The sequence below is a fragment of the Diaporthe citri genome, assembly GCF_014595645.1.
Source record: "Diaporthe citri strain NFHF-8-4 chromosome Unknown scaffold_2, whole genome shotgun sequence".
In the NCBI taxonomy this organism is placed as follows: Eukaryota; Fungi; Ascomycota; class Sordariomycetes; order Diaporthales; family Diaporthaceae; genus Diaporthe; species Diaporthe citri.
In genome coordinates, this window is record NW_025064847.1 from 2,328,908 (window position 1) to 2,352,583 (window position 23,676).

General features: G+C 52.7%; 8 protein-coding genes across 8 annotated transcripts; 3 read left to right on the forward strand and 5 right to left on the reverse strand.

The window, feature by feature from the left end:
* Window positions 1–1,667: 1,667 nt before the first annotated feature.
* INS49_006269 (uncharacterized protein) lies at window positions 1,668–2,389 on the forward strand (the record flags this gene model as incomplete). Its single annotated transcript, XM_043167041.1, has 2 exons — window positions 1,668–1,773; window positions 1,848–2,389. The coding sequence occupies 2 exons, from the start codon at window positions 1,668–1,670 to the stop codon at window positions 2,387–2,389; spliced, it is 648 nt and encodes a 215-aa protein (XP_043028185.1).
* Window positions 2,390–3,111: 722 nt separating this feature from the next.
* Window positions 3,112–7,134, reverse strand: INS49_006270 (uncharacterized protein; the record flags this gene model as incomplete). The annotated part of the gene is made up of 1 exon (XM_043167042.1): window positions 3,112–7,134. One exon carries the CDS (start codon window positions 7,132–7,134, stop codon window positions 3,112–3,114), a length of 4,023 nt encoding a protein of 1,340 aa, XP_043028186.1.
* Window positions 7,135–9,300: 2,166 nt separating this feature from the next.
* Window positions 9,301–10,919, forward strand: INS49_006271 (uncharacterized protein; the record flags this gene model as incomplete). The annotated part of the gene is made up of 3 exons (XM_043167043.1): window positions 9,301–10,295; window positions 10,353–10,529; window positions 10,586–10,919. 3 exons carry the CDS (start codon window positions 9,301–9,303, stop codon window positions 10,917–10,919), a joined length of 1,506 nt encoding a protein of 501 aa, XP_043028187.1.
* A 791-nt stretch (window positions 10,920–11,710) lies between these two features.
* Window positions 11,711–12,344, forward strand: INS49_006272 (uncharacterized protein; the record flags this gene model as incomplete). Its single annotated transcript, XM_043167044.1, has 3 exons — window positions 11,711–11,854; window positions 11,933–11,969; window positions 12,058–12,344. The coding sequence occupies 3 exons, from the start codon at window positions 11,711–11,713 to the stop codon at window positions 12,342–12,344; spliced, it is 468 nt and encodes a 155-aa protein (XP_043028188.1).
* A 1,654-nt stretch (window positions 12,345–13,998) lies between these two features.
* Window positions 13,999–15,404, reverse strand: INS49_006273 (uncharacterized protein; the record flags this gene model as incomplete). The annotated part of the gene is made up of 2 exons (XM_043167045.1): window positions 13,999–15,051; window positions 15,123–15,404. 2 exons carry the CDS (start codon window positions 15,402–15,404, stop codon window positions 13,999–14,001), a joined length of 1,335 nt encoding a protein of 444 aa, XP_043028189.1.
* A 1,287-nt stretch (window positions 15,405–16,691) lies between these two features.
* On the reverse strand, window positions 16,692–17,666 carry INS49_006274 (uncharacterized protein; the record flags this gene model as incomplete). The annotated part of the gene is made up of 4 exons (XM_043167046.1): window positions 16,692–16,888; window positions 16,941–17,144; window positions 17,205–17,363; window positions 17,420–17,666. The coding sequence occupies 4 exons, from the start codon at window positions 17,664–17,666 to the stop codon at window positions 16,692–16,694; spliced, it is 807 nt and encodes a 268-aa protein (XP_043028190.1).
* An 861-nt stretch (window positions 17,667–18,527) lies between these two features.
* Window positions 18,528–20,449, reverse strand: INS49_006275 (uncharacterized protein; the record flags this gene model as incomplete). The annotated part of the gene is made up of 8 exons (XM_043167047.1): window positions 18,528–18,697; window positions 18,782–18,970; window positions 19,028–19,150; window positions 19,205–19,331; window positions 19,387–19,758; window positions 19,810–19,926; window positions 19,980–20,126; window positions 20,195–20,449. 8 exons carry the CDS (start codon window positions 20,447–20,449, stop codon window positions 18,528–18,530), a joined length of 1,500 nt encoding a protein of 499 aa, XP_043028191.1.
* Window positions 20,450–20,652: 203 nt separating this feature from the next.
* On the reverse strand, window positions 20,653–21,697 carry INS49_006276 (uncharacterized protein; the record flags this gene model as incomplete). Its single annotated transcript, XM_043167048.1, has 4 exons — window positions 20,653–20,934; window positions 21,095–21,186; window positions 21,245–21,364; window positions 21,454–21,697. The coding sequence occupies 4 exons, from the start codon at window positions 21,695–21,697 to the stop codon at window positions 20,653–20,655; spliced, it is 738 nt and encodes a 245-aa protein (XP_043028192.1).
* Window positions 21,698–23,676: the final 1,979 nt, after the last annotated feature.

Below are 23,676 nucleotides of genomic sequence, written 5' to 3' on the forward strand. Positions count from 1 at the left end.
GGCCAGTGCTTGGTGATATCGACCCAATTGGGAGCGCTATTCAGTGCCGGGCTGCAACTGGGCTGCTGAGTTGGAGCGAGTGTTGGCGAGTGATGATGAGGCCTGGCCGTGTTGTGGGCGTTGCAATCTCCCGGCCCTTGGGAAGGTTCAGGTCCGGAGGCTAGAGAGGGTGATGCAGACACCTGGCACTAGTAATAAACCCACGAGTCAAGGGAGCAACCTAGTCACGGGTAGCCAGCCCACCGCGCGGCACTGTCCTGCAATTAGATAGGACGAAAAGGGGTCCACCCCTCCCTAGACAGATCCCTGAATGACGCACGTTCGGCAGCTGCAAGGGCCGGCCCTTTGGCCTGGAAAGCCTGTGCAACTCCGGCCCTCACGCTTGGGAGAGCGGGATGGTTCCCAACGGCGACACCAGTACAACTCTACGACCACGCTTGCCCTCGGTACCTCTTCTTATACTCGTGACACGGAATAAATGAACAAAACAAATTTCCTAGCCTTATCCTCATCCTGTCTGTATGGGTAGCTCTTCATCAACGTTAGTCCCCAGATCACCCCTTCCGAGTCAGGTTCAGTCTGCGGCTTCAGGAAATACTAACATAATTACTGTGTTATCTATCTACGTGAAAGCACCTATTTAGACAAGGTACACACAAGGAAATCGATGTTTACTAGTTCTATTGTCTTCTTGTGGAAAGATGCACATCTATTGATATTAGTTTTCGCGCTGGCGTACTTAACATTTCTTCTATGCTCGATATAATCAAAACGACAAACTCAATATGGGTAAAGCATCAACATGGTGTCTGGCAGATGACTTTGAAGAGGGGAGTGTTTGTGCATCACCGGAATGGGAGGTGATAAAACGGCGAGTGGGCAAGCGCGCCAGCGAAAAGGGGAAGAACAAAAGGCCACCATCGTATGTTACGGCTGTTTAGATAGAAAAGAATGTACAGGTGTTATATATCTCGAGAGAGGCGGCTATCTGGACTTCTCATGTCCTGTCCCTTCGGCACGGAGCCAAGTAGGTGGGATGATCCACGCCGCAGCCACTGCTTCAGTAGGAATGTGGGATGCCCCATATGTTGTGTTTCCATCCGGTTGGCAATTTCATTTGAGACCGGACGTTTGGGCCAGATGCAGCTCACCCGCATTGGGTGTAAGCAGCGGGAGTGGGGTGAGGAGAGGAGGCGGGCCCGTGAGGGATTCACAACAATAAAGGAACCTTTTAATAGTGTAAGACGGCCTGCGCCCTTACGAACTGCATAAGATGACTGCAGGTCACCGAATCCGAGAGCCCAATGCGTTGCTTGCACGAAAGGCGAGCAGCGGGGGTTAGGGAGCCGCCCAGATTCTGGGGTTATTAATTAACTGGACTGCCCAGGCATGATCAGCGCGCAGCAGCTTCGCTATTCATCAGTACTGTTCCCAGATGCCACGGGATCTTGTTTTCCGGCTTCTACTTTGTCGTGCGAACTTGCATTAGACAGCAGGGAATGTATCTGCTGCCCTGGTTCCTCGCAACGCTTCCGCTGGTGTCCCTCTAGCTGGCATCCGGCCAGAGCTGCTGCTGGCCCAACGGCAACGCGGCACTCGCATTGAAGGCGTGCTCGGTCGCTTCCAGCAATGAGGCTGCCGCGTGCTGCTCTGCGGATCATTATTGCATGACCAATGGCCTTTGCCTGTCGCCGACTGAAGGGACTTGGTACCGCGGCGGATGTACGGATGAGCAATACCAGAAGACCGGATGCCCGAATATTTGCGATACAAGTGAGCTTATCCTCTCATTTCTTGGCCATGATTACAATGAGAGTCTCGCAGTTCACAGCTGACTCCCTTCTCAGCATCACGCGGCGCTCATGTTGGCGTGTCGGTATGCGCTTCCAGGGTCTTCGCCTGTTATAGCCTCGATAATTGCTCCAGTCAGAATTTCACAGTCAGTGCCTACAGGGCGGTGACGAATGCTGCCCGTTCAACGGACCTTTTTGACAGCGGGGCAACGGCAACGACATCTACCACCACGAGTCCAAGCACCGGAGGCGCCACCGACCCAACTTGTACATCTACGCAGCAGGCCAACCAAGGGATATCGACAGGTGCGGGAGCAGGCATCGGAGTGGGTGTCGGCCTGCCACTAACCATCGCGGTCGGCGCGTTGGCTTTTATGCTCATGCGCGAGAAGAAAAAGTCGAGAGACGTACAAGCGGGCTACCAGCAACAACATCACTATAGCAAACAGCCTGGCTACAACCAGAAGCCGTACACGGACGTGTCTTCGCCGTGGGGGAAATCGGACAGACACTATGGTCCAACTGCTGAAGCCCCAGGGCAAATGATATCACATGACTTGTCAGACATACAAGACAGGCACGAGCTTGGCCATTGATCGTGAATGCACATGTAGAGCCCCTTGGGTATTTTAACATCTGCAGTCACCACGGTGGATTGATAGGACCTAGCAACGGGAACTGCACTGTAGGTGGCCGTGAACAGCGTCACCTTGGCAATCTTCACCGGGGCATTGCTGCGAAGTGCGGGCTGGCGGAGTACGGGAATTTGGAGGAGGGGACTGTGTGTAGCGTAATAGGATTTATCAGACTATGAGCTTCAGGAGCCATGCTAATGTGCCCAGGCCGGCGAGTGTGGCTAAGGTCTGCGGTGGTGTTTGGAAGGAGGGTGGGCATATGCTGTTGCGCCTTGGCCGTAGGCAGGGGGCAGTCGAATGATCTTTCTAGGAATTTTCTTTCTCTCCGGAGACACGTATTCCTGGGAATGTGGGCGCGCCGCCATAAATAAAAATATAACTTCCCCTGCCATTGTTCTCGTCCTGGCTGTATGGATGGTTTCCCGTGTGATGGCCTCCGAATCGGTCGTTGAGATTCACTGCCTGGATTCGGCGAACGGCACACCAGTCACTGCAACATTTTCCAATTCATTTGCAATGAGAAATTCATGGAGTGCTCAGAATTAGCTGCTAGTTATCATCGTTGCGAGGCAGGACAGGATACTGAACTCAGGCATTAAAACACAGGCGCACGGCCACAGAGTCACAAGTAGATCAAGACTTGGTCAGTCTGATACCTCAATAATGATCCCAAAAATGACTGCTTACACCGTCGACCTACTTGCCTCCCATTGAAACACCATCCGCCTGATAGTATCAGAGTCACATGCACGCCACTCCTCCAGACGACGCGTCAATGAATCGCCAATCTTGTCCGTCTCGCACGAGCCTATGAGTTCCAGAGTCACCTCAAGCTTGACCAAGTCCAAGGCCACCCTCAGCTGCCGGCTCGTCTCGCCCGCAGCCTGGCCAGCCTGGCCAAGCCTGCCGATATGATACGCAACTCTCAAGCGCTCGTCGTCCGTGTTGAGGACCGCTTCGACCACCTCCCAGGTCGCGCGTGCGACCTCGTACCACCGGAGAGCACATGTCTCGTCTTCCTGAAGAACAGCCAACAGATGCTCTTCCAGCCTCGAGGCAAAATCATTGCAGCTGTCATCCGCGCTGTACCAGCCCATCGTGAAGAGGAGCCAGAGCTCGAGTTTCGTAGTGGAGGGAAGAATGAGGCGCCGCCCCTGCTGTCTTTTGTTTCTGACCAGATTTATGACCTGCAATGCAATGAAACGACGATTATCGTACCATCTCTTGTATTCAACCTCATCCTCCATCGTACCGGACGCTGCACGTGGCTCGAGAGAATTCACGAAATTGTCCCACATGTCTGTGTACTTTTCATACTCCTCGAGATACAACGCAGCGTGCTGGAGAATCATGTCGAGCAAAACAGCACGCTCAGCGGGCTCGTCCTGCACGGAGTTGAGGAGCGTGAACAGCGTGTTCGTCGGCGAGCGGTAGGGGTGAAAATCGCCGCCGGCATAACTCTCTAGCCAGTGCTGTACCTCGGGATTCCCCCACAGCTCCGTATCAGCCCGCAAAGATGCACTGAACTTCTCGATTGCGGGCGTCGGCGCGATGCGGTGGATTGCGTATCTGTTGAAGGCTGCTAGATGCTCCTTGGGAATGAAACGGTAGTAGTTGCACAAAACGGTGGTCCAAAGAAGTGGCACTATTGGCGTCTCCGGAAGGAGGTCTCCCAGCGCAGTGGCCTTGTGCTTGGCGAGGAACATGTTGACCCATCTTGTGTGCTCCTGCTGGGACTGCTCAAGCACGGGAAGAACAATGTGCTCGACGAATTCCTTCTCCAGTTTCTTAAGGCCCGAGCGAAATTCGACCGCGCTGACGACTGCTCTCATCAAAGGTGGCAGCCTGTCCAGGGGCGTTTCAGACAACTCTGGTAGCATTCCAGTCGTCTCTGCTTCCGTCCAGTCTTCTTTGCGCAGAGGGCGTCGCTCGTTTATGCTCCCAGCCACCGGAACGACAGTCTTCAAGGCGGCCATTATGTTGCGCACCACGGGGCTGGCTCGCAGTTCTTCTTGCGTCCCGGTGCAGATGCCATCCAGCAAGTTCAAAAGACTTTCAAGCGCGGCAATGCGAATATCCCGGTGCTGCGCGGCCCTGAACAGCTCAATCAACACCTCAGCAGCTGCGTCATTTGAGATGAACTCGGCATTGTTCAGGAGCTGGGCGAGGTATTTCACCGTCGTCACCTTGACGGCGGGCTGAGACGGCGCATGCTTTGGCGGCTCGGACTCGCCCACTCGGACATACGACTGCTCTTCCAGCTTTTCACCAATCCCTTTTGCGAGGCCCAAGAGAAGTTCATGTGCCTCTTCAGCTCGCAACCTCTTCAGGAAACCAACTGACAGTAAGATCCTGTGCCATGAGCTCGCGTCTGGCCGTTCCAGGATCGTCTGTAGTATGAGCGGCGACGCAAGTGCTGGCATGTCGCTGTTTGCCAGCTTCGTCAGAGCATCGTAGGACATCTGCTCAAGAGTCTCATCCCCTAGCTTTGAATTCCTGATGGCCGAGGGAAACCCAGGCGGCGGAGACGCGGGCATGCCCTTGGTCTGGAACCCGATCGGAAAAACGCCCGGAGACCCTGCCGGAGCTTGATGTGATGCGCCCTTCTCTTCTTTTCTCTTCCGCCCCTCGGTCCCGATGTCGAGCAATGATCTCGTGGCGTCCGCGAGAAATTCAGGACGTGACTTTCCCAGCAGCTCTTGGATTGCAGTTCGGATAGCTTGGAGAAAATCTGCGTTAAGCCACTCAAGCGCTGCCAGCAGGCCTTTCCATACTATCCGGAAGACTTCGTTTCTCGGCACATTAAAATGCCTTTGCAGGGTCTCTGACCGGGAAAATCGCGAGCTGAACACCGCGGTAAATAGTCCCTTGACATGCGTCCAGTCATACTCCTGAAATGACGGCTCTCGCTTTGCTAGGAGATACGACTCCTGGAAAGTCCTGAGAACAGCGTCTGCGCTTTTGATCCCGCGAGATATCTCGTCTAGGAGAAGCGGTGTGCTGTCTTTGCATGTGGCAGACAATGTGTCGAGAGTGGGAGTCCCTAATAGAAGCTCAATACCTTCAACTGAGCGGACCACGTCCCTGCTGAACAGCACCTTGGCTGTTAGTGGGTCCTTGACAAAGCGCTTCTGCCAGACGACGGTTTCGCCGTAGACGTCCAGATCTCCAGTCGCGATTGCATAGCATGCCGCTGCTTTTGCGAGTGAAGCCCTGTCAGACTGGTCCCTGGCCGCAGACGCTTTCTTCCGCAGCCTTTCGATTGTGTCTCTGGAATTCTGTTGCACTTTCTCCTTGTCGCGCTGGAGTATTGTTAGGTACAAATCCACGTTGAAGTTGCGCTGTGGTCCGACATCCCGGACAGGGAGGATGGATGTTCTATCCGATGTTTCAAGGAAGTTGTACTCCGGATTCGCTTGGTATAACTTCTTCAGCAAGCGGATCGCTTGATCGGTGCTCATGAGGCGGAACAATTCGAAAGGCCAAGTCTGCCTAGCGACCGCCGAGTAGTCCTCAGCGGCAAAGAGGTCCAACGGCTTTCCTGGAATATCCAGGTAGCAAAGCTGAAGCAGTCGCTCCCTCGGCCCCGGTTCCAGGCGCCGTAAAACAGGGAGGTAGCTTCGGGGATCCTTGTGTGGTCGTTCGGCGAGATCCAACTGCAAGCCAAGTCGAAGCACATCTTCATAGTGGTCCGGCCATATTTGCCATCGCGAAAAAGTCATGGCCCAAAGGTTATCGGACAGGTCACTACTCCTTTCACGGTCTTTTCCCAGTATTTCCAGTCCAAGCTTGATTAGATCATGAATGCGGCGCTTCTTTTCGACGGGTGCTTTCCAGTGTTTGGCAAGACGACGCACATTGCGCATCAACACCGCGATCTCGTCGTTATGCCCCCACCGCTCATCCGTGACAGTGCCATCGAGGCGACCTTGGAGAGCCTTGATCGCGAATTCTCTGTCACCGAACAAGAAGGTATCAAGGTAGCTCGGAGCATCCTCGTCCTCTGGGCCGCTGCTAAAGAGGTGGCTGATCGCACGTCCTCTCAGCAAAGCCCTGTGGCTCCGGACCAGTCTTTTCAGGTCGCGCCATCTGTAAAGAGGGTTGGCATCGTCACGCGAGTCGAGGACTTCGTTGACAAAGCTTTGGGAGCAGGCGGGCAGCATGATGGCGTAATGCTGCTGGATCGGGCGTCTGTCGTTGCTCTGTATGGTCGAAGTAGAAGCGTAGACGCCGGGGAGCAGGGCCCGCAGGAGCTCTTCGACACATCGCTGTGTTTGCTCGTGCTTCTTGCCGCGGTTACAGCCTCCTATGAGCATCGACATCGTCTTGACTTCGTCGACGGAGCTCCTGCCGAAGATCTGAACGAGCCCTTCGGTACCCCCCAAAGCTTTCCATGTCAGCTCCCAGTCGAACTTCCCAGGGCGTCTCAGATGTTTCCCAAGTTCTCTGATAGCGAATCTCCGTATCTTCGTGTTGGACTCATAATTCAGGCACCTGGCGATGACGGCAGGAGACTTCGACCAAGAAATGAATATGCTGAAAACATCTGGCGAGACCAAGTTCTGTTCGACGGCTTGGAGTATTGACTGGCAGATGGCAGAATCTGCGTCTGCCACACCTGTTCGCAGTTCATCCAAGTAAGCCACAAGCTCCTTCACTTGTACCCACCCGCGAAAGCGTGAGATTTCGAGCGCCATGCCATCCATGTTGGCCCATGTGACGAGGCAGGCACCGTAGGGAGAAGAGTTCTCTCAGAAAACAAGGGATGCACCATAAGCGTGCGAGAAGTGGCCTAGGGTGAGTTCGGCCGGTGGAATCCCTTGGCGTTGAACTTGGTAGAAAGGTGCGGAATGGTTTTGGGGGACGATTGCTGAAGTACTAAATGCGATCTCGTATGAGGCGCGTGTGCAGGCAGCGACACAGCAGTTCCAGCTGAGTCACACCGGCGAGAGGTCGCTGAAGCAAGGCCTGAAAAGCAAAGTAAGCACTTGAGCACAAAGCTGCTAAACTGGGTCAGGGGCTGGCGCACGATGAAACCCCATACTCTCACTACACCACAAAGTCAACATTTCTGCCTCTGCGATACGAGAAATTGAAGCTGTTTATTTCTTTATGGCGAAGAAAAGCGTGGTGGCTTCTGGATTTCCATGATCGCAATGTTTGACTATGCGTTCGACGGGCATGGACACTCCGAGTTTCTGACCACGGCATGGAGCAGGCGATCCAATGATGGGCCAATCCAGTATTCTTGAGGCCCACGAGTCTCCACTTCGGGTCCAGGAATGAACAGGCACCAACTGGCACCTTCATCACCGATGTCCAACTCTGCTACGGTGGTGGCCCTTGCTGACACACCTGGGCAGGCAGTATCTGCAACACAGGGTGCAGCATGGACATCTGTTGATCGCTTCACCGGCCTCCATACCAGAGCCTGCCAGCCAGGCACCCCATAAGAATCACTCTCCATACATGGTAGCGTCAACTTGCGCCACCAACAGTCCCATTTGCCCATATCAAGGCCTGGTCCTGGTCCGAGGGGGCACGTTCAAGAGGCACTGCGACCTTGTGTTCAGGCTCGCGGCCCGGTGAACAATGCTCTCCTCCTGTCATGAATCGTGTGAGTTCAAACCCGGTTACACGGCTGCAAATCAGTAAAACGCCCCCAGCAATGGCATGGGATACATGTGGTTTTGCGAGGACTGAAGCACGCGGATGCTGTACACCGGCTGCAGACTGCTCGGTATTCCCTCACTCCACTGCTCAATATTGAAAGTTGTGCTCCGCGGAAGTTAGGCACCAAGTCCCCGAGCACAATTGTATACATGCAGGTTCGACCAGCGGCATTCCATACGGCATTCGCCCATTCTTGAAGCAGTGGTTGGGCATAAATGCGGCGTCATGTTCGTCCCATGGAGACTTCTGTCTTGACTAGGAGGGCGCTGCCTCCGTCCAAACACGTCACGACTATCGATACCCGGCGCAACGTGTGGAAATGCTCGGATTAATGTCATGCTCAATTCTGGTGGTCGTCAGAACTCACATGGTGAAATATTCATTGTCTGCGAATATCCTGAAGTCGATCGTCAGCAACTCGAGCCATCGGCATCATATACTCCATACGAAATTACCAAATCAAAGCCGAATCAAAGTCATACAGAATATTCGGCGTTGACCCTCCTGTGCCAAGGAATACTTGGGATGCAGTTCCTTCGAGATGCTCGATGCGTGATGCCGTCTTTGGACATGCACTCCATGGAAAGTGACGAGCTCTAATCTGTATTGTGTCCTCAATTCATTTGGGTCCTATCAAAATTGACATCTATTCAAGTAAACTTAATCTATTAAAAAATAAAAGCATAGCTGATAGGCAGAAAGAAGGTCGCACTTGTTTTGCCATTAGAAGTAGCCATTGCCTTTGATGCGGCCTTGAACTGGGCCAAGGAAAATGAGCTGGGGGGGGGGGGGGGGGGGAAAGGGTTTGGCTAAGTCTTCTGAGGGTTAGGGTCGGGTTTCGTCAATCCCGAATTTGATAGATACTCCCAAGAGTGTAAACGAGTCGTGAAAGCTTCAAGTTGATCCAACTAACTTGGAGGCAAGTAAACAAGTCTGTCATATGCCAGAAAGGTCCGCCGAGCTCCTACAGAGCGCCTTAAGATGGCGATCTTCTTGCTGGTTACCACGTACGGCGCCCTACAGCAGCGGGTGATCATTCTGATGTCATGCCAGGAACGGCGCGGTGCAACCATCACGTCACTCGGCTGACCTATAGCTCCCGGAGCTCCCAGAGCTCCCAGAGCTCCCTTAAACGAGTGCTTCTGATCCTCCCTCTGCTTCCACCAGTCTAACCTCAGATTCAACACAAGTCAAACACCATGGCTGAACAAGACAAATTTGGCTCCCATTGGGGGTCCAAGCCCAACAACCCAACGACTGAATCAATCCCAGTCCCCGTTCCTCGAGGCTCAGGAGCTGAACAGGATCGCTTCGGCTCTCACTGGGGCTCCAATGCCAACAATCCCGCTCGTCGGGAAATACCCGTGCCTATGCCCACAGGTTCAGGAGCAGAGCAGGACCGCTGGGCCACTCATCTCAGCCGTCAGGCTCCGCGCAGTGGCGTAGCTGAGGGCATCACCATCCGCGTGCCGACAGCGTCCGGCGCGGAGCAGGACCGATACGCCGCTCACTGGAGTCCCTCGGCTACCCGCAACGCCGAGGCCGAGGGTATCAGCGTCCCAGTCTGGACCACCTCCGGCGCCGAGCAAGATCGATATGCATCGCACTGGAGCCGAGGCGAGGCAAACAACCCTACCAGCAACCGGATTGGGATCCCTGTTCGAGGTCCGAGCAGTGGGCACACGGAGCAGGAGATATATGGTGCCCACTTTACACCTGACAGGTACATCATCCCTCGCGATGCGACGGCAATTGGAATACTGAAGGACACTCTTCTGCCCTCTGTTGGTCTCCACTCTGGTCTCAGCATTGCTGCCTATGCTGCTTCTCGGGTTGCCAACCGTGTTGACGGAAAAGACTGGCTCTGGCCTGTTGGCCCGGTTGCGAACGCTTGGTGGAGTGCAGTCGGTACCCGCGTCGTCTACGACGGTGTGTCTGTTGGCACTGCTCTCTCGACTCTGGTCTACCCGGACAAAGTCCTTCTCGGTGGAATCACAGCATGGGGCGCTCGTCTCTTCTACCAAGTCGCCTCTCGAAGCGCCAAGTCAAACTCTGACGACGGCCGATACCTTGCGGACAAGCAGGAACCTGGTTTCTGGAACAAGGCCTTCTTCAAATATTTCCTCCCTGAAGCGGTCGTGCAGGCTGTAATCTCCCTGCCTTTCACACTGTCTCTGCACAACCCATACGCAAGGTGAGTATCGGCTTATTGTCTGTTCATGCTCGGAATGTGACATCTGACAGTCTGCAGTGCTCGCTCGTCTCTGTCAGCTCCTCTCGAATGGGCTCACGACGCCGCAGTCTTTGTTTTCAGTGCTGGATTTGCCCTTGAGGTCCTTGCGGATTACCAACTCAACAAGCACAAGAAGAAGACTGGCAATGCTACCCTGAACCGCGAGGGTGTCTGGAGCATCGTGCGCCACCCCAAGTATGTACCAACTTGTATTAGTTCTACTCCGACCCTTTACTAACCTGGTGATCCAGCTACCTCGGTGACGCCCTCGTCCATTTCTCGTTCCCCCTCTTCCTGTGGGGATCTGGCAAGCTCCATCCCATCACTCTCCTTGCACCGGCCGCCAACTACGCATTCCTGAGATACGTCGGTGGCGATGCTCAGAACGAGGCCTACCAGGAGCAGCAGTACGCCAAGACCAACCCGGTCAAGGCCAACGAGTTCGCCGAGTACAAGGCAACTAAGAACAGTTTCTGGCCCAAGACTCAGGAGGCTGCCAACCCATGGGCTTTGGCAGTCGTTGTAGCAGGCGCTGTGGGTCTCGCTGCTGAAAGGGCTGTGCGGCACTTTGCGCTGCAGCCCTGAACATAAACTCGAACGGTTGCATGCGAGTGAACCTTGTTCAATAGGCTGGAGATTGGCCAAAAATAGGAGAGCTCCCGGGCTCAACATTTTCCCGATGTTGATGTATAATTCAGCTTCGTGGATAGTTATTAATGAATTTACGATGGCTGCAAACCGTGCCTTTGTGGCCGATCACAAGACAAGCTTGTCCCTTGACTCGTGCTCTTTCTAGAATCTGAGGGTCTGACGCTCAGGTCGGCGATGACACTTGGATGCTCCTTGTTTCAGCACTCTCCTTCACAAGCAACCTGTTATTCCCGCCTTGTCTCCCGGCCATTAAATTTACGTGCCGTTGGAGATTTTACCTTCTGACCACTTACGGCCATTGGCTGACCACTGATTGCCCTCCCTGAATGTGCGCGACACCCTGATCGGGCGGCGGCGACCCTAGGAGCGACATCAACAAAGTTGGCATTGTCGCATTGAACTGCCGGTCTCTGACTCGTGGGCTGCTGCATCGGGCAGCCAGCTGCCCAGTGTGGCAATTGGCACGCTGGTCATCAAGATGGGCTCCCCAAATGCCGTCGGTGTATGCTCCGGACTTTGCAATTGGTCTTGTCCATTTCAAAACACTCGACTGATCATTACATACTGGCCTGCAAGAGTGAGAACCGGTTGACAACCTGACGACCGCCCTTTTTTTCCCAATTTTCTTTCTTGCGTCACTCTTCACCAAGCCCCTGGGAATCTTTGTGAAGTGCCACGATGCGCTGCTGCGAGCCGTGTAGCTCCGCCCAGGTGTTTCACGCGCGATGAAGAGCTCGCAGGTACCGGGGATCATGTCCTTGGCCATACCGTGGATGTTGTCTACAGCCGCGATCGCTCTGCGCCTGCTCGCCCGACGCATTACCAAGACCCGGCTGTGGTGGGATGACTGGATGGCACTGTCTGCCTACGTGAGTTCCATATTTTGCCTCGCGAAACGTTGTAGCCGTGGAGAAGACCGGTAGTTGACCAACCCGGGCGTGCTGCAGGTATGGGCAGTCGGAAACAGTGCCTTTGGTATAAAGTGTACGTCACCCCTCGCCAAGCACAGAATATCTACCTGCTCACGCAGGCATGCGTCTGACTTTGGCTGACTTGAATGTTTGGTACTCAGGGGTTTGTGATGGCCTTGCTCTGCACCGGGCAGAAATCTCGTGGATGACGCCGAGCCAGACACTGAAGGCCGCACGAATGAACCTCTTCTTTCTTGTAGTCTTCTACGCACTCGCCGTCGGCTTCGCCAAGATTGCCGTCCTGGCCCTGTACTGGCGGATGTTTTCGCTCGGCCGCTTGAGATACCCCATCATTGTTCTTACTATTTGCTCGGTCCTGTGGACTGTGATCAGGGTACGCTTCTTCAATTCCCACGCTTCGTCCTCAGGTGAGAATCATGCTTTCTAACGGACCAGTATTGTTAGACTACATTGGGAATTGTTCGCTGCATACCAATACAAAAGTACTGGGACCCATCAGTGGATGGTCGATGTCCCATCACCGATGCAAGGTTGTTCCCCGCCGGAGCGTTCAGTCACCTCACTTTGGACGTCTTGATCATTGCTCTCCCCCTATTTGAATTGAGGAAACTTCGGATGAGTCTCCGTCGCAAGATCGGTGTTATTGTTTTATTTATGTTCGGAATAGTGTAAGATACCCACTTCCGCTGAGCATTAACAAATGCAATCCGCTCACAGACTCTCTAGCACCTGCCTGGGGACAACTTTTGTTATTCTTGGTTCTCTGCGTCTGGATGAAACATCTGAGGAATTATCATACACTATTTCAAGCATGTTCATATGGGCCAATGTGGAGGTTAATTTTGGTGTCATTTCAGGTTAGTGTTTCCCTGATCTCGACTTCACCAGCTATGCTGACCTTGGAGTGCCTCAGCAGCTTGCGCGCCTTTGCTACGACCCTTGTTTTCGATGCACAAAATGGGTTTACGGGATACAATTGACGACTTCAGACCAACTCATAAGCGATTCTCTGTCCGCAGAGCGCGTGGCAGTAGGAAACAGGACAAGTTGCAAGATTCATTGCCCAGTCTCCTCATATCGTCAAAGCTCAATAGCAAAAGGACGACTACCAGTAGAAACAGCACTACTGAGAGTAGCCAGGCTAGGTCGATGGTGGAATCTCGAGCCACGGTATATCCAACATCGGTTTTGGACGATCAAATACTACCAAGTTCCCGTCATGATACCCGAGACGGTCTTTGAAGGCCCCGAACAGATGGCGACAGACGACCTGCATGAGTGCGCGGAGAGACGCGGTCCGGGAATGAGCTGGGATATATGGGCCGGGCCTTGCCATAACGCTCCGGGCCGTCCCGGAGCCACCGCCCGCCGTGTACCCTGGCGATGACAATCTCCATGATACCCCCAATCTTCGTTTCCTGACGGTACACGATATCGTCTGAGCAATCACACCGGTCCTCATTGCTACTCGCAAGGCTGCAGAAAATGGTTGTGAGACTTAGGTCGGAACTTAACATGGCTTCAGACGTGGGCAACTACCCAGGATGGCCTCGAATTTAACGCCCCAGCAGCTGAAGTGTTTGGCAATGAAATAGTGTCCAGCACACGGATGTCCGCTTAATTCCGCGTACACACACGATATGCACGGCCTGAAGATCTGCAAAGGATAAAAACTATCTTTGGAGGAAGCATGTAAGTTCTGAAACCCTGGAGGCAAAACGCAAGATAGAAAATGGGAGAACATCAAAATCTAATAACGCTCTAATTGCAGATACCCGTCAGCATAACATTATATTGACCGGAAGATCTGGTTCAACACGGAGACATGCACAGAGAGATTAAAGTAGACAGTTAGATTTATCTTAATCAGTAATCGCAGAGAATCAGTGGATCCACTTCAGCAGTGAACTGCTTAGTCTTTTCAGAAGTCTCTACGACGTCAGACTAGCTAGCTCCGCTCTGTCTATCACGTATTTCTTATCGTCCACGAATTCTCCCTATGGTATTTTCACGGATGATTAAATACAGGCAGAGTAAATAGGTACGAGTAGAAGTAGGTGTTCATTTAGCCTAGCTAGTGTCTATGCTTCTATTGCCCCTTCTTCCTTAAGCTCCTGCATTTCTCCAGCCCAAGGATCGTGTTCATGTGAGCATTTGCCCCTTGAAGCTTCAACGCTCAACATCAGGGCATTAAATACAGCCCATACCGGGAGTGTCGTCTCGAACGGCCCGTCAACAAGCCATAACCTGTAGTTCCAATATCGCTTCCCGAAGTCGACTGGGTCCATCTTCCGAGTCAGAATCCCACAATTGGCTGCGCCAATAGCGACAAAGAGAATTCCAGGAATCAATATGCACAGTCCGACGGCCACCTCGGCACGCAATCCCCGCTTTAACTCTTTCCTTCTCCTGCAGTATGCGATGCCACAACCAAAGAAGAAGAAGCCCAAGAAGCAGGATATCAATAAGTCCAAATAGACAGGACGAAAATCCGTGCTTGATGCAGTGATTTCGGCCCAGATCCACAAGGCCCACAAAGACGCCATTATCAGCGTCGTGACTGTCGCCACCAATGGTGACAGCCAGACGCCATGCTTCCGTGCAAGCGTCGAGGTGGTTACGATGGTCATGGCGACGAGAACCACTTGCATCAGGGCCCAGGATGCATTGAGGAGATCTGCCACAGTTTTGTCGCCCTCTCCCAGCTGAGCCCATCGTGCCATTGTCTCCAAGGCGGAGAGAGTTACCAGCGAGATAGCAAGTTTCGACTGTCCCAGCGAGCCATTCCAGGCCTCGAAACAAGCCCAAATAGTTGATATAAGCAGAATTAGAGGAGTCAAGTAGCAATAGACATCGACTAACTTTCTCTTGAAAGCAGGCCCGTTGCTGGCTGGCTCCGAGGTCCTCATCGTCCCGGTGAATTTGTCGACCGAAAAGCTGAAGGTCGCAGCGCAATAGAACCCCGGCGTTCTGACTGGGTAGATAAGAGGAATCGGCTTAGAGACGTCAATAGCGCGGGTCATCATTGGATATTTAGCAGCCGCTCTGGCGGCGTCAGAGATCAGGAACTCGCCCAGCTGGGACTCGTTGCACAGACCCTCCTGAGCTGTCTCTGCACTGCACAAAACCTCTTTCTAAATCGGCGTCAGCGATAATGTACACATCAAGAAGTAAATACAGGAATTGAGGCCCTGGGAGACCCTACCTCATGTGTGCCCGGCCGCACTATGCCGCCGAGATGCTCATCGCCCAGCTCGAATATCACCACACTCACAATGCCGGCTCGGTTTTGGGGCTCCATAACGACCGTGATAGATGACTCCGACCGCGGATCAAGAGCATCTCGTCCGTACAGGTCGACGCATTGCTGATGATTTGGCCAGGTCTCGTCAAGTGGAAAGATTTGTGAGAAAGCGGCAGCGGATCTGGATAGCGTAGCAGCAGACCACAACATCATACCTTTGAAAGAGCGCGAAGTAGGTGCCATGTTTGTGGCGAGTGGGGGGAGCAAGCAAGCAGAGTGAATACAAGATGCCAAATTCAGCTAATGCCCATCTTGCTCGCCCTCTTAATGTTTGAACTGGATGGTAGGCATTTTGCGTTTATTGCACATCATTGTCACGAGAACTTGCTCCTCGTCAAATGCATTAAGGCATCTCTTTTAAACGCAAAATCAATCGCTCGGGCGCCGGCCCTGGCAATTGGCCCGGGTTAGCCCGATACGGGGATTGCCGCTGACCGCGAAGCTTATCCTAACGTCTCCACAGACAGCCCCCGTAGTTCGTGAGCTGAACCCGCTCACACACAGTGCCAACGTATTCTTGCAAGGGTTTTCCATGCCTTGCCTAGTGCTGAGCACCTGCCCCTAAAAGCTTGACTGATTCCAAGCGTTTGGGGGCCGTAGGCGAAAATCCTCCTGCATGGATGAGTATGCAGCCTGCTGGTCGCATTTCAGCCGAGCCACTGTGGTAGTTCATGAATCAGCGCATCCATACAGTGCATCGTGCCTTCATGTACTTGAATCTCGGGACTGATAGACACTTACCCCGTGGCTGGTCCACAAGGTCTGATGGCTCCCATACCAGCCCAAGGATTACCCTAGCTCGGCCCATTTGCTGACTTTTTGATCCTTAATTATGCAGGCCAGCAAGGCTAACAAAAGTTCCAAAGTGATCGCCGTGATTGGGGAGTTACGACGATGGATCGAGGCACAGGGCGCTGGTCGCGGAAAGGGAGACGAGACGCTCAACAGTTAGACCTCGTTATGAATAGCATCGAGGCGAGAGTTGATCGGGGGACTATGCATTGAGTATAATCGCATAAAGTCTTCCCAACTCGAACGCCAAGAAGTGTCACGTAAGTTGAACCGGAGAGCATCTAGGTATCGACTATCCTGCAGAAGGCAGATGATAATATCACAGACGCAATTTGTTTTCTTTACTCTTTTCTTCTCTCCTTTGGAATTCGTGAAATTTCAAGAGCACAAGAGTAGGGGTTTCATATCCTGAACGGACAAGTGAATGCAATTTTCTAGCGCTGGAAGCCCAGGACTGAAAAGCGGTCCCCGGCCTACTGTACATAGTTCCTCGAACGTGAGTCTGCCGTGGTGGCCGCTGAACTGGACTAAAGCACTGTCGTACTTCAATGAGAAGAACATTACTCGAGATGAAGTGTAATTTTTTTAAGACTATGTAAACTCTTGCGGTGTGAAAGTCTTCCACGGCCCCGTCTACCACCAATCATGCTCTTCAAGACATACCGAATGGTCATCATTCTATTCGTGGCCCATCTTGGCCTTGAATGCGTCTTCACGTCTGTCTTGCCAATTCATAAGTGCCTCGTAATTTCTGCAGGTATGTTCCAGACTCGTGTCTGCCAAATACATCTGCTTTCCTTCTGACCAGACGTGGGGCACTGGCGTAAGATCCGATTGGCACTGGACAGTATGTCTCAACGTCTCGATGCAATGGTCTTCTTTCGGGATTAGCAGTTGTCCATGAAAGAGTTCCAGGAGCAGACTCACCGACGTGCTGCCAAAATGTCGGCACAGTAGGTTTGTTCTCAGTGCGAATCGTAGGATACCACTTCTCATACGCCACCTTTCGGAGATAGTTCACGCAGTGGAGACTATGCCGTACATGTGGTACTACGAAGTAGCTGCCGCCATCCACGGAGACCTCGCCCTGGATTTTGGCGGCTTCCGCCTGTGTGAGAGCTATGTATCCACCTGGAGCATAGGATTAATTATTGGCAGTTTCGTTAGGGGTCTGAAAGTGAGATATCTTACCGACCAGCCTGTCCCAGTTGTCGTCAAGCTTCTGTGTGGGATGGCCAGTATATTGAGGCGCCCCTTGGTCCAGCACGAGTTCGAAGGCATCCGAATCATTTACAATGATTCCGCCTGCGAACTTGGTTCGCTGCATTCTGATTGATGCAACCGCTGGCTCTACAGGCTGATCAGCAACGTCTCTATGTTGTCACCGACTTGCTGGAGGCACGCACCCAAGTCGGTATCAAAACCGGTCTCGTAAGTATCCCTAGATTGAAAGATCATAGGCCGAGGAAAGAAGAGAGACACAACAAAGAGGACTGCGAAAAGAAGAGTCGTTGCTTTCCACACATGATCCGTCCAAGATGAGCCTCGTACGACGCTTTCGATCTTTGGATCGGACTTGGGGAGGAAGGTCTCCTCCTCGTCGGAGCCTGCAGTGTCGTCACTGTGGTGATACTTCTCAAACGCGCCAAACATTGTGGCTGTAGATCCCAAGGGGGGATTGCCTGTCAACTAAATTTTGGAAATGGTTTGTGTCGTCTGCTGACGATATTGAGGCACATCTGTGTCGTCAAGTGTGTTCCTTCTCCAAACTTAGCTGAGTCGGAAGTCGTCCAGTCCCGAGAATATGATCCCTACTTTGCGAGAACCTGTTTTACTAAATATTCTCGAATATCGCTTGATATCCCGGTGATGCAATAATCCGTAAGCACCAGTACATACCTATCACAGTAGGCCCACCTTGGGCCACCTTGGGTAGCGTGCTCACGCTTCACGTTCCCCGACGCAAGGATGGCGCCATTCACGCACTTCCACGCAGGATTGTTCCCTAGTCGTCTAGCTAGCTCCCGGAGCGGCTTTCCCCGGCAAGATACCTAGGTATGTGGATGAGTCAGTGAATGCATACACCATACACTACAAATCCGCTGATATCGCGCCGAAACTCACGCCAACCTTAGAATGGTGGTCTCCGGATCCTTCAGCCCACTCGGGATCCCTCAAGTGAGCTGCAGGATCTCAAGCTCAGCAACCGCATTACACTAGTCTAGTCTTCAAAGGAACCCAAGTCCGGTAACCCGTCGTTGTATTTCTAACTTCCTTAATGGGCTCGAGATAGGATGCAACGGCCCTCACCAGCTCAGCCTCGGCTAGCTAGCATGGACTTTGAGCTAGCATGTCCCCCGGGGCCACATTTGCACAGTCCTATCCTTGCTGAGTCTCGCCACACGGATTGCATCCACTGCATCCGCCCAACCCTTAGGTTTCACTGCATAAGATATGCGCCAACTTGTAAGAAGCTGAAAGACGCCGGGCCGGCAAATTTCATCGCGTAATCCTTCAAGCGCGACCCAACCGCTGCGGAATCGGGCGAGGGGGGGTCGCCGACTCGTAGAGATGCATGAGCTGGAGCAGAGCCTCCTCGTATCCATCCCGAGCCATGAGGCACAGCCCGAAAGGGCGCTGGTTGTATGTCAGCTGTCCCAAGGGCACCGTTGCGATCGGGTAACCTAGCAGAGTGTGTCATCAGTATGAAGGCGTCCCTCTAGCTTGGTGACTTGGTCGTCGTGTCTTCTTGGTGCCCCTGTGCTTACCGGCAGCCGCTGCGTGAATGCACAGCGGAGAATCAGAAGGGGCAGCGATAATGTTGATCCCATTGTCATGAAAGACGGGTTCTAGGACAGATTTTGCTTTCTTGCGCAGACCATCTTTGAGTCGTGCAATATTCTCTTCTGTGTCTACGTTCTCGAACGCCTTGATGATGTCGCCCTGTTCCGTATAGGCTGGGAGTGTGTTAGCATCTCTCAAATTACAAGATTGGCTGGGGGACTGAAACTGACGCTCAGGCATCGCTTTGTCCTTGTTTTGCTTGTTGAATAGGACGATGTCTTCCAAGTTGCGAACTGGACACTCGTCAAAAGCGTCAAGGAATCTGGGAATGCAAATGTTCTTGAACTCCCAGACTTCTCATTATTAGCTCCACTCCAAATTTTGCCAGAATAAGGGTAAACTCGTACAGGCGATAGGCATGATGGCGTCCTCTTCATCAACCGTGAGGACGGAGATGTCTGGGATGGATATCGGGTACTGGAGCTGGCAGGCGGTAGATTTCAGGTTATCCACGCATGAGATATACTGTGATTCCTGCCAAGCGTTTGTCAATCAAAGTCCGTGCCGTCGTAATCCATTCTAAACTCACCATTTCTTCCGCCGTTCCTTCATGCTGCCGACACATTGCCCCAGCCATCTTCCACACTTGTGGGTCAGCAAAGCCTACAGAGACATCTTTCCACTCCCCAAACCCATTGGGAAGAAGGTCTCTGCGCAGCATAACTTCTAGCAGCGCTTGAACGTCTGCAACGCATTTTGCCATCGGCCCGGGGCTGTCAAAGAACTCTGTTAATGAGTACGACCCGGCCACATCTTGCACCCCGACTGTTGGCTTGAGAGCATATAGGGCAGCCCGCGACGCAGGCGTGATTATGGAGCCAATGGTCTCTGCTCCTATTGCAAGTGGTGAGAACCCTGCGGCAACTGCTACAGCAGACCCAGTTGACGACCCCCCAGGTGCCTAGTAACGCGTGAGGAAAAGTAACAGTGTGCGGTCCCAGCAGGGACTTACAGAGTGGCCCAGTATCGTGTCTCCATCCTCGATTTTTCCGGCATAAGGAGAGATAGTCTGGCCGCCGTAGGCCGACCACCCTGGCATCATCATGGTCATTTTCATGCCCGCAAATTCCTGCTGGGCTTAGTATGGCCATAAATGTTTCAAGAGACCATCGATTTTCTCACCGTCATGTTTGTTTTCCCGAGTATGATAAGGCCAGCATCGACCATTTTCTGCACCATAGCGGAATTCTTGTTGCTTTTGGCACCAACGAGCGCCCATGATCCAGCCGTGGTAGACATTCCCAGATCTGCAGCGCTGACAAAGCAATCCTTTCCGACAGTGAGAATGAGATCGCGAGCATTCAGAAAAGAGAGTGGGGCTCGCAACCGCTTCGCACCTTCAATGCAACAGGTATTCCATGTAGCTTTCCGCGCACGCGGCCTTCAAGCCTCTCTTTGTCTAGCAAGGCAGCTGTCGCGATGATGTTTTGCTCAGGTGCCAAGCAAATGAATGCGTTTAGCGCTGCATCGTGCTCGGCAATCTGGCTCAGGTACGCCTTCACCAGCTGCACGCTACTGACTTGTTTGGCCTGTAACAGGTCCCGCAGATCTGCAGCGGTGGCGGAAAGGACGTTGAGTTTCGCAATGGCCATGGCTACGCGGTTGAATTCGTCGAAGGCGGGAATGGAATGAAGTGGAAGGCGGTTGGCACGTTGACAAAAGCGTGAACAGAAGCGTTGGTCGCTCGCTAGTGAATTTGGAGCTAGTATTTGTTTTGGCCAGCATGCACTTAGCGGGTAGTCCGCACCGCTGTCGCAAGCACAGATATGCAACAACTCATGATTTGTGCCCTGTTTTATTCAACTGTATCAAACACTGAGTGATCTCTGACCCAACTGACCAAATCCGAGTACACCCGGCACTTCTTAGGCAAGCTGCTTGGTACCATTTTGTCTTGAGAGCCTATCTTGACTTTCTCAAAAAAGACGGGAGAAACATCACTTTGGCACATGAACACAGTTCTCAGTGTCTCGATGCAGTGGTCTACATGATGCCGCCGCGTTTTTTCGCCACCGCTGAAAGACGGGATTTGGCTGTAATCCCAGTGCTCCCGATAGATAAATTGGCGAACGAGGTTCTAGCGTGAGGGCCAAAAATTGTCAGTATTTGCATCCGTCTGACCATCCCCAGTGAATAGCATCAAGGTGTCGATGAGTGATCCAAGAGTGTGGGAGAAAGAGAATTGGTGTACCCACCAAGCAATGAATCTGATGTGCTCCCTCAAGAAGACCACCAACACTTGAGCCATCGTTAATTGTTCGGAACTCGCCGTTGACTGATGACTTGTTCAGCCCAGGCAGCATGCTCACAGGTACAGCAAAAGCCCCGACTGTGTTCAGTTCGTGTCAGATCCCAAAGCTCTGAGGGCTATCTGAATGGAAACTTACAGTCCCATAATTCAGCCCATGCTTTCTCTGAGGCTGCATTTGGGTAGCCGCTGTAAATGTCTGGCTCAAAGTCGTCACGGAACGTAGTCCAGTACAAGTTTACAGCTTCCAATGCTGGACCTGATGCCAGAACATTTTCTGTCAGTCTGGCAACCGGCTAACCCTTCGAAGATTTCCGTAGGCGACTGGCACCTGGTGGCTTGACTCACTTGGGGCTGATGTCTCACGCGTGCAAACTGTGTCTGTGAGGTAACTTGTCCTGTAATATGCGTACCGCGAGATTGAGAGAAAGAGCAAGATTCCGCTTGCCACTAGGATCCCCACGGCAGCCCATGGATGGTCTCTTTGCAGGACTTGAGAAGAACCCGGACTGGGCTGGTTTTCTTCGTCCTCGTCGGGACTCTTGACCAACGTGTATGATGGGGCTTCATTGCGTTGGAAAATCCTGAACATATTGAAGAGTGGAAGGGAGAATACTCTCGGGGAGGAAGAGTGGCGATGATCAGTCATCGGTGAGATGGTCTGCTCAACAGAGCTCAAGGTTCGAGGATTCCTTGCAGTATGGTTTTTGAGTTAACGTGTTCCGGTCTGCCTAGGGTCCTGGGAGCTCTAGTACGAGCACCTTTCCTTGACTCGTCATTTACCCTGCCTCAACCAACTTACCTGATAACTCGATATCTCACTACCAGTGATAACGGTCAGCGAGAACAGTAAGAATTTAGCGCAGGATTACAGTCACACCTGCTAGTAGGGTCAGCTCCACTGGGTACCAGGGTCAGTTGGTCAGGCCCCTCACCGCTGGGTTTCAGGTGAGCAGGGAATGACACCATCACCGGTGGTACATGGTAATGGATCTTTTGTGTTTAAGCAGGGTATTCTGCGATATGCATCCCTTGCACCCCAAGTTGACACGGCGGAAACTGGCAGTACGAGCTTCTCCACACGACGAATACTAGTAATTGGTGGATTTACGACTAGCGATCTTCATTACTGTTCCTTGTTCTAAAAAAGAAATCCAAAAAAAAAAAAAACCCGGCCAAATTGAGGCGCGTGGGCACAGATCCTACCAAACAGTGACAACCTTGGAAGTTTTGGTCCTCATTGCGCAGCTACCTATTCACAGTCAGGCGGACAACTAAGGCCAGAGACAGGAGTGACTCCTTCAAACGTTGGCTTTGAGCTCAGCGGCAGCGCCAATCGATCCATCCTCGTGCATTGTACCACTACCAGACTTCGCCATTGCCTTACTTGTGCCTCATCTGGAGGCAAGGACTGCTTTCCGAACCACTGCTACGGCAAGGAGTTAGTTGGAATCAAAACAAACAATTGAAGCGTTTGCAGCCATGTTCAACCCTCTTAAGTGGGCAGCTCCGCATGGTCCTCTCCGTCTGTTCTCAAAGAACCGTGGTGGAGATGAACTAGAGCTACTGATGACATCGGAGTCGCGGTCGGACCATATGGAGGAAGACGAGGAAAAGGGAAATTTTCTGAGCGAAGGGAAGCGTTCTACCATCGATACACTAAGCACATCTTGGAAGTCGCTTTCCGTCTTGCTACCAAGCTTCTTGTTGCCGGACGGAAACGGACATCAATCTGCCTCAGCACGGAGGCCTTCTTCAACATCATCGCTTGACGGGCTTCGAGGCCTTGCAGCGTACGCGGTCATGAATTATCACATTCTCTACGCGTTTCAGTCTTTCATTTTCTACGGCTACGGATTATCGTACAATTCAATGCAGTCATGTGGACGGCCCGAAGATCTGGAAACAAGAACAAGTTGGTTCCACCAGTTGCCCATTCTACGGCTTATCTACAGCGGCACGTGGCCAATTTCTGTGTTTTTCGTTGTCTCGGGATACGTGCTGTCTTACAAGCCGATTTTGGAGGCAACTTCATTCTCGGATTCAACGCCCTCCAGAGCGGCAGCGACCACCGCCGCAAGGCTGCTCCGTCGACCTATCCGTCTTTATCTCCCTCCAATATTTGCGACCATGGTGACTATGGCCGCGATCCAGCTGGGTGCATATGAGCCGGGACGCCAAGTCGCCCTCCATTCGCATTGGATTCCAGTCATCCAAGAAACTCATCATCAAAGGATGGGATCCCTCGGGGCTCAGGTGTTGGATTGGCTCCACCAGACGTGGAAAATGTGCCGAGTCTTTTGGTGGGGAGATTTCAACAATCCATACGACGTGCATCTGTGGACAATTCCCGCCGAATTCAGATGTTCACTCGCGGTCTTCCTCGTCTTGCCGGCGTATCTCTCCATGAAGCCGATCGCTCGGAGGCTCCTTATGGCAACTACCATTATTTACGTCTATTCGCTTGACCGTTGGGATGTTGCTCTCTTCTTTGCAGGCCTCCTTACAGCGGATACTTCAATCGCTTGCCGGGCGCAAGGGGCCCAGCAGACTGCACGTCGACACCCAAGT